This window comes from Peromyscus leucopus, chromosome 4, assembly GCF_004664715.2.
Source record: "Peromyscus leucopus breed LL Stock chromosome 4, UCI_PerLeu_2.1, whole genome shotgun sequence".
Classification (NCBI taxonomy): Eukaryota; Metazoa; Chordata; class Mammalia; order Rodentia; family Cricetidae; genus Peromyscus; species Peromyscus leucopus.
In genome coordinates, this window is record NC_051066.1 from 104703205 (window position 1) to 104717757 (window position 14553).

General features: G+C 43.7%; 1 protein-coding gene across 2 annotated transcripts in view; it reads right to left on the bottom strand.

Annotated features, from left to right (window-relative positions):
* Positions 1-7172: 7172 nt before the first annotated feature.
* Positions 7173-14553, bottom strand: part of Anapc1 (anaphase promoting complex subunit 1) — an 83163-nt gene continuing 75782 nt past the window's right edge. For both annotated transcript variants that reach the window (XM_037205209.1, XM_028893402.2), the window contains exons 47-48: positions 13021-13155; positions 7173-10241 (exon numbers count right to left, since the gene is read on the bottom strand). In XM_037205209.1, coding sequence (XP_037061104.1) covers positions 10126-10241; positions 13021-13155 — 251 coding nt within the window. In that variant the 3' untranslated portion in view covers positions 7173-10125. The remainder of the gene's footprint in view (positions 10242-13020; positions 13156-14553) is intronic.

A 14553-nucleotide genomic window follows, 5' to 3' on the forward strand; every position in this document is an offset into this window, starting at 1 on the left:
CACTTTGCCCAGACAAGAATCTCCCTGTATTCCTCCTCCCCAGGAAAGCATCTCATCCTCTGGGCCTGGCAGCCAAGACTGATATCCTGATACCTCTACCCTCATTGTCACCATAGAGTCCACAGGAGCCTCAGATAGCTGTCTAGGTAAGGACTATAAACCAGCCTCTGTCATTTTGATTAATCCTTCTCAGATCTCACTAATGGCTAAGCTAACTGTAGCTTTGTCAGCTAGACAACAGCAGGCAATCAGCTCCTTCCCTCAAGGCTGCAGCTATCTTGTTTGTTCATTAATTAATTAATTAGTCAGTTCATTAATTAATTAAAGCTACTAGGTCTCTTATTTTAAAAAGGCAAATAGGTTTGCCTTGCTCACAAGCTTCATATTAAAGAATATACATGTTTCAGATGTAACTTTTCACTAAAAGAGCATACCTTACTTACAATGGCTCTTCTCAGTAATAACTATTTCTGTCTCTGGTAAAACATATTTTCGGGCGGTGGTGGCGCACGCCTTTAATCACAGCACTCGGGAGGCAGAGCCAGGTGGATCTCTGTGAGTTCGAGCCAGCTGGGCTACAAGTGAGCTCAGGAAGGCGCAAAGCTACACAGAGAAACCCTGTCTCGAAAAACCAAAAAAAAAAAAAAAACATATTTTCTAATGGTGTTAAAAATATAATGCAAAAAAATTACAAAAACCCATAAAATTTGGCTTGGTCTAGCTACGTTGAGAGACATGTATCATAGGTTCTTCTGGTTATGTTTCTCTATTCCCTTAGTAATCAAAAAAACATAAAATCCTGACAGGACAATTGGTCTTGAACATTAATCGTATACACCCTGTATGACTTGCAAGCTTGACTAGAAATATATCATTACACTGAGATTTCAGAGGTTTAGAGTTTTAACATTAATAAAAGGAGTTCAGATAAACTGATAGAGCACTGAATACTCACTATTCAGTCATAAGCTCAAGATTTTAAATTTTCTTTATAGACTTAAAGATGTTTTTCATCAGGCTAACCCAAAGCCATAACTTTTGCTATGTCTCCAAGATGTAAATCTGTCTGAGCTGTTTTATAGACACTTGTTGCAAAAAGTCAAAAGGTCATAAGGCTTAAATCTACCTGTCACAGGTCAAATGGACTCCAGATAAATAAAAGTTCCAAATACAAGGTTTTTTTTTTTTTTTTAGCTCCTAAATTTTAACTTTTGTTCATAGTCTATATTTACCTCAGCAGATTTAACAAGACACCATCTTGGGAGCACCTATGGACTGCAAACTGCTGAGCTCTGGACTTGCTGAAAGCTGATGCAAATCAGTCTAGTCAATATGATTGCTCCCTGTCCCTTCTCCTGGAACAGCTAATCAGATGTACCTGATAAGTGCACCATTGCCCAGCCTTTGATGAGCCTTTCAGCCTTCCTGGACCCTGAAAACCAACACCCCAATTTCAGCTAGAAGCAGCTACAGAAGAGAGTACATAATCCCCATCCCCTTAACAGGCTGAAAATTCTAAGTCAAAGGCAAATTCCCTTTGGGGAAAATCTGTTGCTTACATGTCAATCACTCTGAGAGAGTCCAGCAAAAATAAAACCTTGACTGTGCAGAATGAAACTCATTACGCTGCCCATTCTGGATGATGGGCCTGCAACACTGGGTTGACCCCATGCATTCATGTTACGGTCCTAAGGCAGGAAAGGGGTACTGTATGATGATCCAGCTCTTCTCCAACATAAAATACTATAAAGAGACTTAAATGGAACTAGCTCTGTCCCCCTCCTCCAAATCTAAGAGGGCCATAGGGGCAGCCGTAGTTCGGTCAGACTTGAGTTAACAAGAGCAACAGGTATAAGGACCTTAACGTTGATATTACAAGACAAAAACTACAAGGGTTTACAATCAGCCATAAATTCAGACTTGGCTCACATTGAGGACTCGATTGACAAACTAGAAAGTTCTCTAAACTCCCTAGCTGAAATAGCCTTACAGAACAGATGGGGCCTGGATCTCCTTTTTATGCAGCAAGGGGGGCTCTATGCTACACTTGGGGAGAAAAATGTTGTTTTTCTGTCAGTCACTCAGGGATCATTCATGACTCAATGGCTATACTAAGAAAACAAATTAAAGACAGAGAACGGGAGATCCAGAAACAGTCTAGATGATATAAAGATATTTTCAATCAGCCCCCTTGGCTAACCACCCTACTCTCAGCACTAGCCAGAAACTTCTAATCCTTATCCTCTTACTGACCTTGGGACCCTGCTTGACTAACAGGCTGACAGCCTTTGTGCAGGGAAAGAGTCAACACAGTCCAACTCATGGTCCTCCAGTCTCAACATCATCCCCTAACCCTGGACACACAGGATCCATGATTATGTCCTCTCTAGTTACTTATTGAGGTGGGGGAGTGAAGAGGCCTAATTTAACATTAATGCATCCATGATAGGCTGCAGACTAACAATACTGGACTAGGCCTCACCATTACAATAACCAGGAAAAGCCACAAACTATACCCTGGAGGGGGCCAATCAGAATTGAGATAAGCAAGTGCTAGATGCTCCAGAACATTAAGGATAGCTTACATAATCTGTATATAAATTGCCAAGTTCCTTGCAGCAACACCAGCACCAATCCCTGCTTGACAAGACTTCTGTTGCCTCACTCCTGCCCAATCAGGAGCTCAACTCCCATCTGAATCCAGAATTCCCCTACCCCCATCCTTTACTCCTTAAAAACCCTGCCTCAGCTGAGCTTGGGGCTCTCCCTGACCCAACCACTGTGTTAGAATGGAGGGAGACCCAAGCTCAAGCTTGCAATAAAGGCTCTTTTTGCATATGAACTAAAGGTCTCTGGGGGGCTCATGACGTGCATAACAGTTAATCAGGCTGAGTCCCTTACTTGTTTTGAGACAACCAAGAGAAGACAGGATTCTTTTATGTTCACATCGGTTGCCTCAGAAATGGCCCCAAGGCATCAGAACCCAGTGAAGAAGGGTCACCAGTGAAGAAGGGTCTGAAGAAAGTGCCCGTGGAAGGTGTGTCCCTAGTCCTCTTCATCCTTGGTTTGCAGGTCCCCTCTTCCCACCATATCTGCTCTTCCTCAACTCTTCATGTCAAGTTCTAGCGAGGCACTGCAAGGGATGTCCTGATGAGCCAGGAGGGCAATCCCTGTCCACTTTTGTAACTATGACACAGAGAAACCCAACGAATTCATCTGTCTCCATAGGACATTCTGTGGGCAGAATAATACAGAGAAAGCAGCACCAGAGAGCAGCCTATGCATGGCAAAAAATGGTATACAGTAAGGCAATCCCTGGCCTCCTCTGTAGGTAAGTGCAGGTGTGTGTATGGGTGGGGGTAGGGAATGGGAGGAACCACCGACCATTCCTTTCCTATCCTCAGAAGTCACATGCAAATTCCTCAGAAAGTAGGAGCCCACATTGCCTGGTATGGTATGTCTCTCCCAAGGTCATGTGGGGTCTTCTCTCCCTGCAGCTTCTCAGCCTAGCTCTAATGATGCTTCTGTAGAGGCTGTCCCCAAGGAGAGAACCAGGAGGAAGAGGAGCCAGAGGCAAAGTAAGTTAGGGAATGTCCAAGAAAAGTATGCATACTCTATCACCCCAAACTTCCTTGTCTCTGAAGGAAGGCCCAGTTATAGCTGAGTGACTTCTTGTCACCTTGTCCTCATGAGGCGATGTCCAAATTTCAGAGTGGCAGCCAAGAAGCACTTACTTACAGTTTTGTTTCTGCAGAGTTCTAGAACAGCCCGCAGGCTCCAGCATAGCTACCTCCAAAGCTGCCATTAAGGCGGCTTCTGAGCTAAAGCTCCCCAGGAGGGAGCAGAAGAGGAGCATGTGGACTGTGGACCATATTGAGGGGACAAAACTCTGGATAAACAAGAAGACAAGACCCAGTTACCACCCTGAGGGGTCAGAGCCTTCTACTGACTTATGGGTGTGTTCTGTGAGCTGGGGAAATGCCTAGGGCCAATTCTCAAAATGGAGAAATCTTCTCCCAGGCTTCAGAATAAACCTAGGTGGCATGGATTCAGGGCTCACTAGCTCTGTAAGGTGTAAGGAGTTTCCCTTCATGTATCAATGAAGTTCTCAGAACAAAACAGGCTGACAAATTACAGACAGTTACCTCTTCACAGGCAGACCCATTTACTGCTCCCACTAGTCATGGTATTGAGGACAGCTGGTAAAGGATAAAAAGATCCCTACTTCTCATAAAATCTACTTCTTCTTCTTCACATAAAATCTGTGTCTCCAGAAAACAATTCTAAAGCAAAGAGCTTCTAGGTGGAGGAAAAGTCTCAACACTTCAGGCAATGAGAAGATACAAGAAAGCAGGGAGGAAGGATGCTGTGGGCAGTGGGCTATGACCTCTCCATCCCTGCCAGGATGTCAGTATCAGTCTTCACGGAATGCAAGGGGAGCCAGGCACAGTCACGACATGGCAAATTGACAGATTGTGGTATCTCAGACACAGAAGGACAAAAACCAGGTTCTTGAGTTGAGGAAATTTTGCTAAGCATTGAGAACCATGGAGAAACAGATCAAATCCCACTATTTATCATGTTGAAGAGTCAACAGCAACAACATTCAACAGGCTACTATACTATCCAACATGCATGTGTCAATGATATGAAAAGCAAGCAGTGTTTGGGATATCAGGGCTGAGGGCCTCCTGGAGGAAGGCAGCTGCCTCCTCCAAGAAACAGCTGATAAAGGGGTCTAGACGCACAGTGGGAATGATTATAAATTCCGAATGCTGTTAATCTTTAAATTCCAAATTCAGGGCCTCTAGAGCCTTGTCTTTCATAGACAGCTGAGTGACCACTAATATCCCCAGCTGTTTTCTTCCATGCAGGCTCTATGCAGTGTTTAGGAGTTTGTCTTGCACTTCCCCTTTGTATAGTTGGCCCTTCCCATGTCATCCCTTTCCTGGACCATCGTCTTATCCCTGGGATTCAGGTATCTGTACAATGGCAGCCACCCACCCACCTCCATCCTGCCTCAGGATGTAAGATGGAAAGCCCAGCAAGAGCAAGCAGTCTTCAGCCAAGGAATCACTGTCCTCAACCTCCAAATGAGTACCAACCTACAAAGGTCCCTGACCCCTTGGTGTCCCAGGGAAAGGTCCCTTAAAAGAGGCAATAGCCTCAGAGACCAATGATAGGAAGGTTATAATAGAAATCTTGGGAGTTTTCCTACTGAGGAAGAACATGGAGGTGGAAGTCAATTCCACCACTAAGAAATGACAAGGAGGACACTAGAGAGCTACCTGAGATGGGGAGGGGAACAGCTCAGGCTGGGAGATGGAGACTTACGTCAGGGGATGAAAAGACACTTTCTAAGTTTCCTGGGGAAGCTGTCTTCAAAGCCTTTCTGCAGTCTACCAGATTATCCAATGAAGGCTTGCTTACACCACATGGAGGCTGTGGGAAAATCTGAGATAAAGCCCTGAGGTACTGGACCTTATACTGTAGAGATGTGAGGCTGAAATCAAAGTCAACAGGAGGGGTGAGTGTATATGCAATTACATGCCCTAATGAATTAACATGCAGCCATTAGGGCCCAGGAGGAGGAAGAGGGGAAGCCCAGAAGGTAAGGGTGTGGGCACCACCAACACTAGAAACAAAAAAGTTGGAAGACAAGGAATAGGAAAGAGGGATTGGAGAAGTGGAGCCATCCTAAGCACAAAGCATCCGATAGGTTTGAAAAGAGCAAAGAAAACAGATCAAGTAAAAATTTTAAATGAGAAATTAAATACCACACAGCATTACATTATACCGGTTATATCATTTGAATTATATTGTTTTGGTTCTGTTGTTTTAGTTAGTAGTAGTTTGGTTATATTTGGTTACATTATTTGTTGTTTTTTTTTTTTTTTTTTTTTTACTAAAAAGAACTGATTGACTCACAAAGCAAATTCTAGCTCTACACTCTTTGAAAGATCATTCCAAAGCACTAAAAAACAATGGTTGGGAAAGGGAAGGGCTAGCAGTTAGCACCCCCAAGACAAGAGTGCCATCTGCATGACCGAGGAAGGAAGCCAAGGTTCAGAGCATCTAAGGCCTTGGGAACCAGGAGGAAAGCCAGGCACTAAGGGTGATTCAGTAGAGCTAGCAGATTAAAAAAAAGCACTTGCCCTGCAAGCTTGATAGGAGTTTGATCCCTCCAGCATGCCACAGAGCAGGCACTAGAGAGACCATCCCTCAGCAAGGTAGGTGAAGACACACACTCAAAAGTTTTCCTCTTGGAGTTAAAGAGATGGCTCAGCCATTACGAGCACTGCCTGTTCTTGCAAGGGACCTGGGTTCAATTCCTGACACTTACACAGAAGCTCCCAATGGTCTGTAAATCCATTCCCAGAGGATCTGATGCCCTCTTCTGGCTTCTGGGGACACTACAAGCATGTAGTGAATGGACATACATCGAAACAAGCACTCAAATCCATAAACTTAAATCTCAAAGAGTGAGTAATCCCCACCGTGGGGATTCTGTGGCACACATGCGCCTTCACACATACACAACTGCTTAATTTAAACATGATTCAAGAATTAAGTTGGTTGTCTGATGCTTGGTTTGTCTACAAGCTCACATGCAGACCATGAACTGGGTGGACAGATGACTTAAAGAACTAGTACAGCAGAATTTAGAGTGAGGTGACTGGAGAGAGAACCCATGGCCTGCTCTCGGGGTTGGAACAAATGTGTACAGGATGTGGAAAGAGGGTTTGACCTAGCTCGTGTCGTCTGGAGGGTCGGGAAGGCTGCAGCTTAGCAGGCTACTTACAATGGGTCTGTTCAGGATTCCTCAGCTTCAGATCTGTGCTCATCTGACCATAACTTTTCCTGTTTAGTGAAACCACCTGTTTAATTGCTGACAGAAAAGGTAATACTGAAAATATTTCTGTGTGGTTAGAGGATAGAACCCCGGGCCTAGTATGTGCTTACACTCTATTACTGAGTCACTGACTCAAACTCCAAACATTCTTGAGAAGTCAAATGTACACACAAACAGCCAAGTACGAACGATAGCTGAGCGGTACTAACTAGCTTTGTGTGACTTTTCCTGGGAAAGACTTTTCCCCAGCCCCCAGCCTGATCCATACATCATCAGTTAGGGAAATCAATGACAGACCAAAGAAATGACATTGCCAAAGTCCAATTTTGCAAATTAATGAGTTTATTGGGGGCCGCTTACAAGAGTAGGGGTGTTGCGTTCTAAGAGCAGGACAACTCAAAAGCAGCTGTATCACCAAAGCCCAGCTCAACATGGGCAACAACGCTTCACAACTTGCAGGTTGCTTGACTAGTCAGAACCTCCTCTCCCAGGCAGCTAAGCCTCCTTTAGGCAGCTCTGGTGGTCACAGTCAACCTGTCCCTTTCAGTCCTGTTCCCATCCTTCCCCTTCCCCCCAGCACACACACATACAGAGTTCCATTTCTACAACCTTGGGGGAGCACTTTGTGATCCTTAAGCGTCAACTTTCCAAGACATGTGATGTCTCTTTAGTCTCTTTAGTCTCCTCTACCCCTTCTTCCTGGAGGGATGTTTCAATCAGAAGGACAATTCCACCTAACACTAGCTTCCCACCTCTGTCCTTGTTTTAGGGACCCATCCTACATCCACCCATGAGGTGACTGTGACATCAGGATCCAGCATGTCTTGAGTTCTTAAAGCATACATTCTCACAAGGCAGAGACTTGAAACATCCATTAGCTATAGAGAAAAGCTACCAGTTCAGCTAAGCACTGGAGTATAAAAGAACAGAAATTAAGATCTGGCAGGTACTTATAAATCTTACTGAATTTATTATGAAGTTCCTGTTTTAAAATTCTAATATGAATGTTTCAAAGAAAAAAGTCTGAAAAGTACTTTCCAAATTATTCTAAAGGAAAAAAGTATTAAAAGTTTACCAAAGAAGCATTTTTAGCTAAAAGACAACAGCTTAAACAAGATGCTCTATGTATGACGATAGTAATAGACTAAGTCAATGAGTACAACTCAAGAAAACAGACACAAAGGCCCATGTGATTCCAAAGATGCTCGCCTGTTTTTCAACATATTTATTCATAAGCTCTGCCAACGCAAAGTCCTTTCAGTTCACATTGAGTAGCTGTTTCTGGACTAGAATCCGTGCAGGCGGCAGCAGATTGAAGTGGGACTGGACTGGGGCGCAGTGGGATGAATAGAACCCAGCATGTTGAGGGCTCTGACAAAGCAGTGCAGCTGAAGCCTGGCATCTGACCTCAATTTGCCTTTGCTCCCTCACCAGACCTTGAGGGAGGAGCAAATGTCAGCATCCCTTAGGGGAAGGATCTGAGTGCACTGTTCAACTGTGTCTGTCTGTAGCAGACAATACTTGTACTCACAGCAGCTATGCCTTGTCTCCACTCCATGTGCACAGGAGGTGAAGCAATATAACAAGTTCTGGCTAATCAGCCTTCACTTGAAGTCACAAGTGCCGCTTTGAGACTAGACACTTCACTGTCAGGTTTCTCTAGCTCTTCCCTTATTGTAGCTCCCGGGAGGCTGGCTGCTGTGGATGGTGAGACTGCTTCCTACGATTTGTTTTGGAGACTAGTAAAGATAATGATTTATCTGATGACCCTAGCATGCTGACTCAAGAGCACTAGAATTTCTTCTTGGTGCCCATCCAGCTGACCAATAGGCCCACCAATGCTGTTTCCACTGTATTCAGTCCTCTCTTTAAAGCTCACTATTCACTCTTGTTGACATCTTCATGACTATTTTCCCTCCTGAATGAGTTAATGTGTGTCCAAACACTACTTACATGCCTCTAAAATCTTCCTATGGCAACCATTAACAATTGAGAGCGAAAGTAACAATTGCCTGGACAGTGGTTTCAATCTTGATGAAACCGATGTTCATCACCTACCATTTCATAGCAATCTTTAAGTGGGAAGGAAAGCACATCTTGCCCTCAAAGTCAGCCACAAATTACCTTGATACAGGCAGGCAGACGGACATCACCAAATCCCAATGGAGCCACTTCTATTTGCTTTTTCAGAAACAAACAGGAAATCAGTAAATAGACATTTTGCAGTTCCTACCCATTCATGGTCCCACTCATCTGAAAGCAAGCTGTGAGTACAGGCTGGAGTGAAGCAGGAGCTTTTTTCCTGCCCCATGGAGCTGAAGCTTCAGGTGCCCTGAGAGGACTACCTTGCATCATGGGCTGTCCGGGAACTCAGAATACAAAAGCACTCTCCAAATCTTCACTTCAGATGGACTTTCTTAACACTCCTCTACAGGGGTAATTTTATATTTCAGGTATCTGAGGCAGCTATCGTGCACTAGCCTGCACAGGCTGCTAAAACCAAATACCACAGACAAGATGGCTGAAGCATCACAAATTTCTTATACTTCTAGATGCTGAGGTCCAAGACACTATCTGACTGCTTCCCCAGGAGGGAATCTTCTTGGCTTTTAAGAGCTGTGTTGCAAATTCTCACATGATACAGAGAGAAAAGCATCCCTCTTCTTCTTCTGGGTAGGTAATTGCTTCTATCATATTAGGACTCCTCCTTATGGTATCCTTTAATCTCAGTTACCTCCGAAGAACTGCAGGTCCACATGCAGTCACAGTGAGGTCAGGGCTCCAACATAATTTTCAGAGGCCTAGTCCAGCACTCCATGCTGGGCAATTCTTCCCTAGAAACCTTCTTGTAGTAGAGAAGACAACTGAGACACACAGACAAACAGGAACTCTCCTGCAGTGGCAGAAGTCCACTTTTGTGATGTGGCTTTTAAATCTTGCACTTCTGAGTACAGACCTTTCACCTGAACCACTGAAGTTCAAAGGCTTCAAAAATCCATCTGTCACCTGATTTCTGAAGTCCAAAGCAATCATCAATAGTTGTGAAAACAAAGCAAAAATCTTTATTTACAAAAGAGACTTTTAACTGACTTTTATACATTGGATAATGACACGTGAACAGCAACAGTGTCTCTGGACTATTTTCAACATAGACTTTAAACACAGTGAGGCGTCTGAGTTCCACTGGTCACAAAACGCTGGCTGCCTTAGCTCTGCTGCCATCATGATTCTGTGCTGCAGGCAGTTTTGAGTCGGTGTCCTACCAGATGTGGTCACATAACCATGGGCTGGGGGTTTCCAAGCAGCAAAGGAGCCAGTCTTAGCAAAGCTCGGACTGGAATCTTCAGCTGTTTAAACCTGAAGAGGAGTTCAGCAAAGCTTGTGCTCCCTGAAGAGACAGAGATGCAGAAGGTTACGTCGCTGCACAGCCTCAGTCACACAGCCCTCCCAAGGAGCTCAACACACCATGTTTGAGCCAGGCAGTCTTCCTTCTAGACAGAAGCCCCCAGTGGCAATCCCTGAATTTTTAATTTCCTGAAACACTAAGAATTAAAACTTGTACCATTCCTGGGTTGGTGGTCCTGGGTTCTATAAGTAAGCAGACTGAGCAAGCTGTGATAAACAGACTAGTAAGCAGCACTCCTCTATGGCATCAGCTCCTGCCTCCAGGTACCTGCCCTTACTGCTTTGATGATGAACTCTTTAAACCCTTTTATATGGAACTGTAAGTGAAATAAACCCTTTTATATGGAACTGTAAATGAAATAAACCCTTTTCTTCGCCCCCCCCTAAAAAAAGAATTAAAACTTACCCATTCTGTACTTTAGAAATTAACCACTGTGGGAACTTACTGGTGTATATTAAATTTAATTAGCCCCAATTACTATAAGAGATTTTGAAAAGTGATTCTAATATTTAATTTCTGATCTGTGAGTTCAATCTTTTACCAAAAACAACAAAAACCCACCACAGACTGAAGACTGAGAGTTGACCTAATGTCTACTACTCTTGGTCCCACAGATTACACATAACTCACTGGGAGTGAGGCCTGGGCATCCAAGGTTTTGAAAGCTACCCAGATGATTCTATTATACTACCAAGATCTCAACCCATCGCACCTGAGGGAAGTTTGGAGCATCACCATAGAAGTCTTTCGAGCTTCATCACACACACACACACACACACACACACACACACACACACACACACACACACACACCATAGTCCCAACAGTCCAGGTTATATACACTTTCCTGTTTCTCTGCATCTTGGGATTATTTTTTCCCCCTCATTCTGTAGTGTTTACTTTCTTATCTGAATAAGAAGAGGGTGGGGAGCAAAGGAAGAAAGCACAGGGGGAAAGGGAGGGAAGAATCTGGCACAGCCATAAGCCAGGGAAAGCCAGCATTTGACTTGTGGCAACAAAGAGGAGTGCAGAAGCGGCTTGAGGCAGCACACATCTAACCAAGCCCAAGCCTGGGGCTGCATGAGCATGGCAGCTTGTGGGCCTGTCAATGGAGCTGTTATTACTGTTGCTATTTTTCCTGAGACAGGGCCATGGCCAGCCCTGAACTCACTCTACAGCCAAGGATGACTTTGAACTCTTCCCCTCCAGGGAATTCCTGCCTTCCAAGTGCTTAGATTACAGGTATGGGCCACCATATGCTCAGTTTGGGGACTGTTTTTTACTATATCCCAAATACTGAATTTCACCCACTTGAGTGCTGTGTATTTCTGTGTTCTTGAGCTATTAAACTTTGATCTGGATACAGTTAAATTACAAAAAAACATACATGCAGTTATGATCACAGATCACAACTTGTGTTGATCCTTTGGTATTTTTGTGACCACAACTCTTATTTAGTCCAGAGGCAATTTACTTCCCATGACTAAGGCCATACCCTCCTAAATTCTATTAAGAAGCTGTGAGACAGGTGCTAGTCTTGGGCTGATATAAACGACTGGCAAGTTATCTTGTCCATTTGTAAGCTCTTCCCTTCAGGGAGCTCCTTTACATGCAACTTTTTGGCCAGTAACTCTTGTGAAAGCAGAGGCACACTCTGGCATTTTCTGAATGGCTCTCTCCTCTCTGAGAGCCACCTTGCCAACTCCAGCCCCCTTGGCCTCTGTCCTCACCCCCCTCCCACAACTCGAGGTCTTCTGGCTGTACCACCACAGCCAAGAAACTCTCAAACAGTCCAGCCAGCAAGGGGAACACCAAGCTGCTACTTTATGCATTTGTCTTTCTGCATTTGTTTCCATGAGAGAAGCCACAAAACACAAGCAGTTCCTCATGGCCATAATTAGAAGTCTGTTTATAGTACATTTTTCTGAGGTTTCCTAAATCACATAAATGAGTAATGGCATTAAACTAAAAGTGATTAAACATTAACCAAACAACCTTCCCCTTCTCAAAAATATTTTGAGCAATTTAAATGTGACATGAATAAAACAAACTCAGTGCCTGTTTCCATATTCCAAATAGCACTCACTCACTTCTTATACTTCTTCATGTAAAAATTGTAAATATATACAAAAGTAAGTACCTGCAGCTTTAACGTTTTAGGGTAACAGAAATTGCGACTACATACAACTCTTAAAAACTAGGAAACAGGCCAGGCAGTGGTGGCGCATGCCTTTAATACCAGCATTCGGGAGGCAGAGGCAGGTGGATCTCTGTGAGTTCGAGGCCAGCCTGGTCTACAGAGCGAGATCCAGGAAAGGCACAAAGCTACACAGAGAAACCCTGTCTCGAAAAAAACCAAAAACCAAAACCAAAAACAAAACCAAAAAACTAGGAAACCTTAGAAAGTTATAAGAAAAGTCAAGTAAGTTCTATAAATATAGCTCAGTGGTAGAGTGTTTGACTGCCATGCCCAAAACCCTGCGTTCAACCCATATAACTTAAATACACATACAGATGCCATTCATTATAACAGAAAAATATTCACATTTAGTTTATAGTCCTGAAAAACATCTTTTCTTTTCTTTCTTTTTTTTAATAGAAGTAAAAGTATAAGGTTTGCTCTATTTTCAGAAAGCATTCTCAACAAACACAAAGCATGAGCACAGATGAGCACTGCATTTGCGAGGGTAACTCACCAGAATTTCTCCCTAACTAGAAACTAGTGGAACAAGTACTGAAAAGAGGGCTGAGATAGGATTACCTTCCAGTCCCAGAGGCGGTAAGTGTCGTGGTGCTGGCACAGAGTGGTAGACAAGGAAGCAGGCCAACATGGTTAGCTGAGATTTCTCAACAGGCTGCCCACTGAGGTAGGCATGCACACACACATCACCTCCAGCTGTGAGAGGACACAAAAGGAGTTGAACAGACCAAGAAGAGAGAAATGGGAATGATTATTTGTATTATTTTTTCAAAAGTGCATACTTAGCCCTTGGCACAAACCAGGCAGTGTTGCACAGGTACAGATGCCAGGGTGGTCTAATATTGGCCTGTTTAGAGTGCTGACAAGGTGAGAAAATATACACAGATACATGTGATTCCGGGATAACAAACACCCACTGGCACATCTTTTCCTGCAGTGTAATATTCAGGGAGAATGCCTTCAGCCCAGGACCAGACTCTGTTTACTCTTGGCAGGAGATGATCGAATTCCAATGCCTATCACAGTGCTTCTGAAACAGTTTGACTCAGCCTGGAGTTTCTGGAGTGCAAGCACGAAAGCACATTTGTAACAAGATGCGGGCACTGCTGCTGCTCGGGGCCATGCCTTGAGAATCACTGGTTTAAGGCAACCACAGCAAGTCTGTCCTCAGGCAGTGACCACTGAGGACAAGTGACCTAAGCCATTCAGTAAAGGCATTCTCTGCAACAGGGAGGGGTGGATTGAGGAATGGGATGAGATGCAGCTTGGGTCAGCTTGGGAGATGGTCAATGCCACGTTTGCTTCTGGGACAGGAATGACCCTATTTTCATACCAAGGTTCCTAAAAGCAACTCCCTTCTCTGAGCATCATGAAAATCTGAAGGAAAGGAATTGCTGGTTGTTTAGTACAAAGAGATAATGTGACCACACACAGCATAGCAAACAGAACTTCAGGTAAAAGGTTAAGCCCCAACAATTAAAGAGTCTCTTAAAGCTGTCTTAACTGTGTGCTTCTAGTAATACAAGCTTACTGCTAGCTTCATTATTTAAACCAAATTCAGTTCAGTCTTCTGCTACAGACATAAAACATTTGAAGCAAAAAGAAAATTTGAGAAAACAAATAAGAGACATAAAGGTGTCTGGAAAACTGAATTCACCAACTGCCCTAAAGAGCAACAAGACCAACCAGGTACTAAGCTAAGAATGGGCTGTCACTGCCCAAGTTTTCCACTCTAAGACGTTTGCCATCAGAGAATTTGCCAAGACTTCATGACATACTTCCCAATAACAAAGGTCATCTACAGGTGTTGTAATAACAAACTCAATGGAAAGAAAACATTGACACCTATTATATAGCATTTTCACAAGAAAATGGTGATTAAAATGCCTGTCACAAACATTTCAGAGCTACACAGAAGCATCTGGTAAATATATGGGCAGTGCTGGCACAGCTGCTTCCTTCAGTCACTCCCCATAAGTTGCTTCACAGTCTGAGTATTTGTCAGAAACTTATTTCCCAGTGTCCAGCAGGACAGCTTAAATAAGGAAGCACAGTTATTACTAGGACTAGGGTTGGCATGTACTCAAAGCAGGT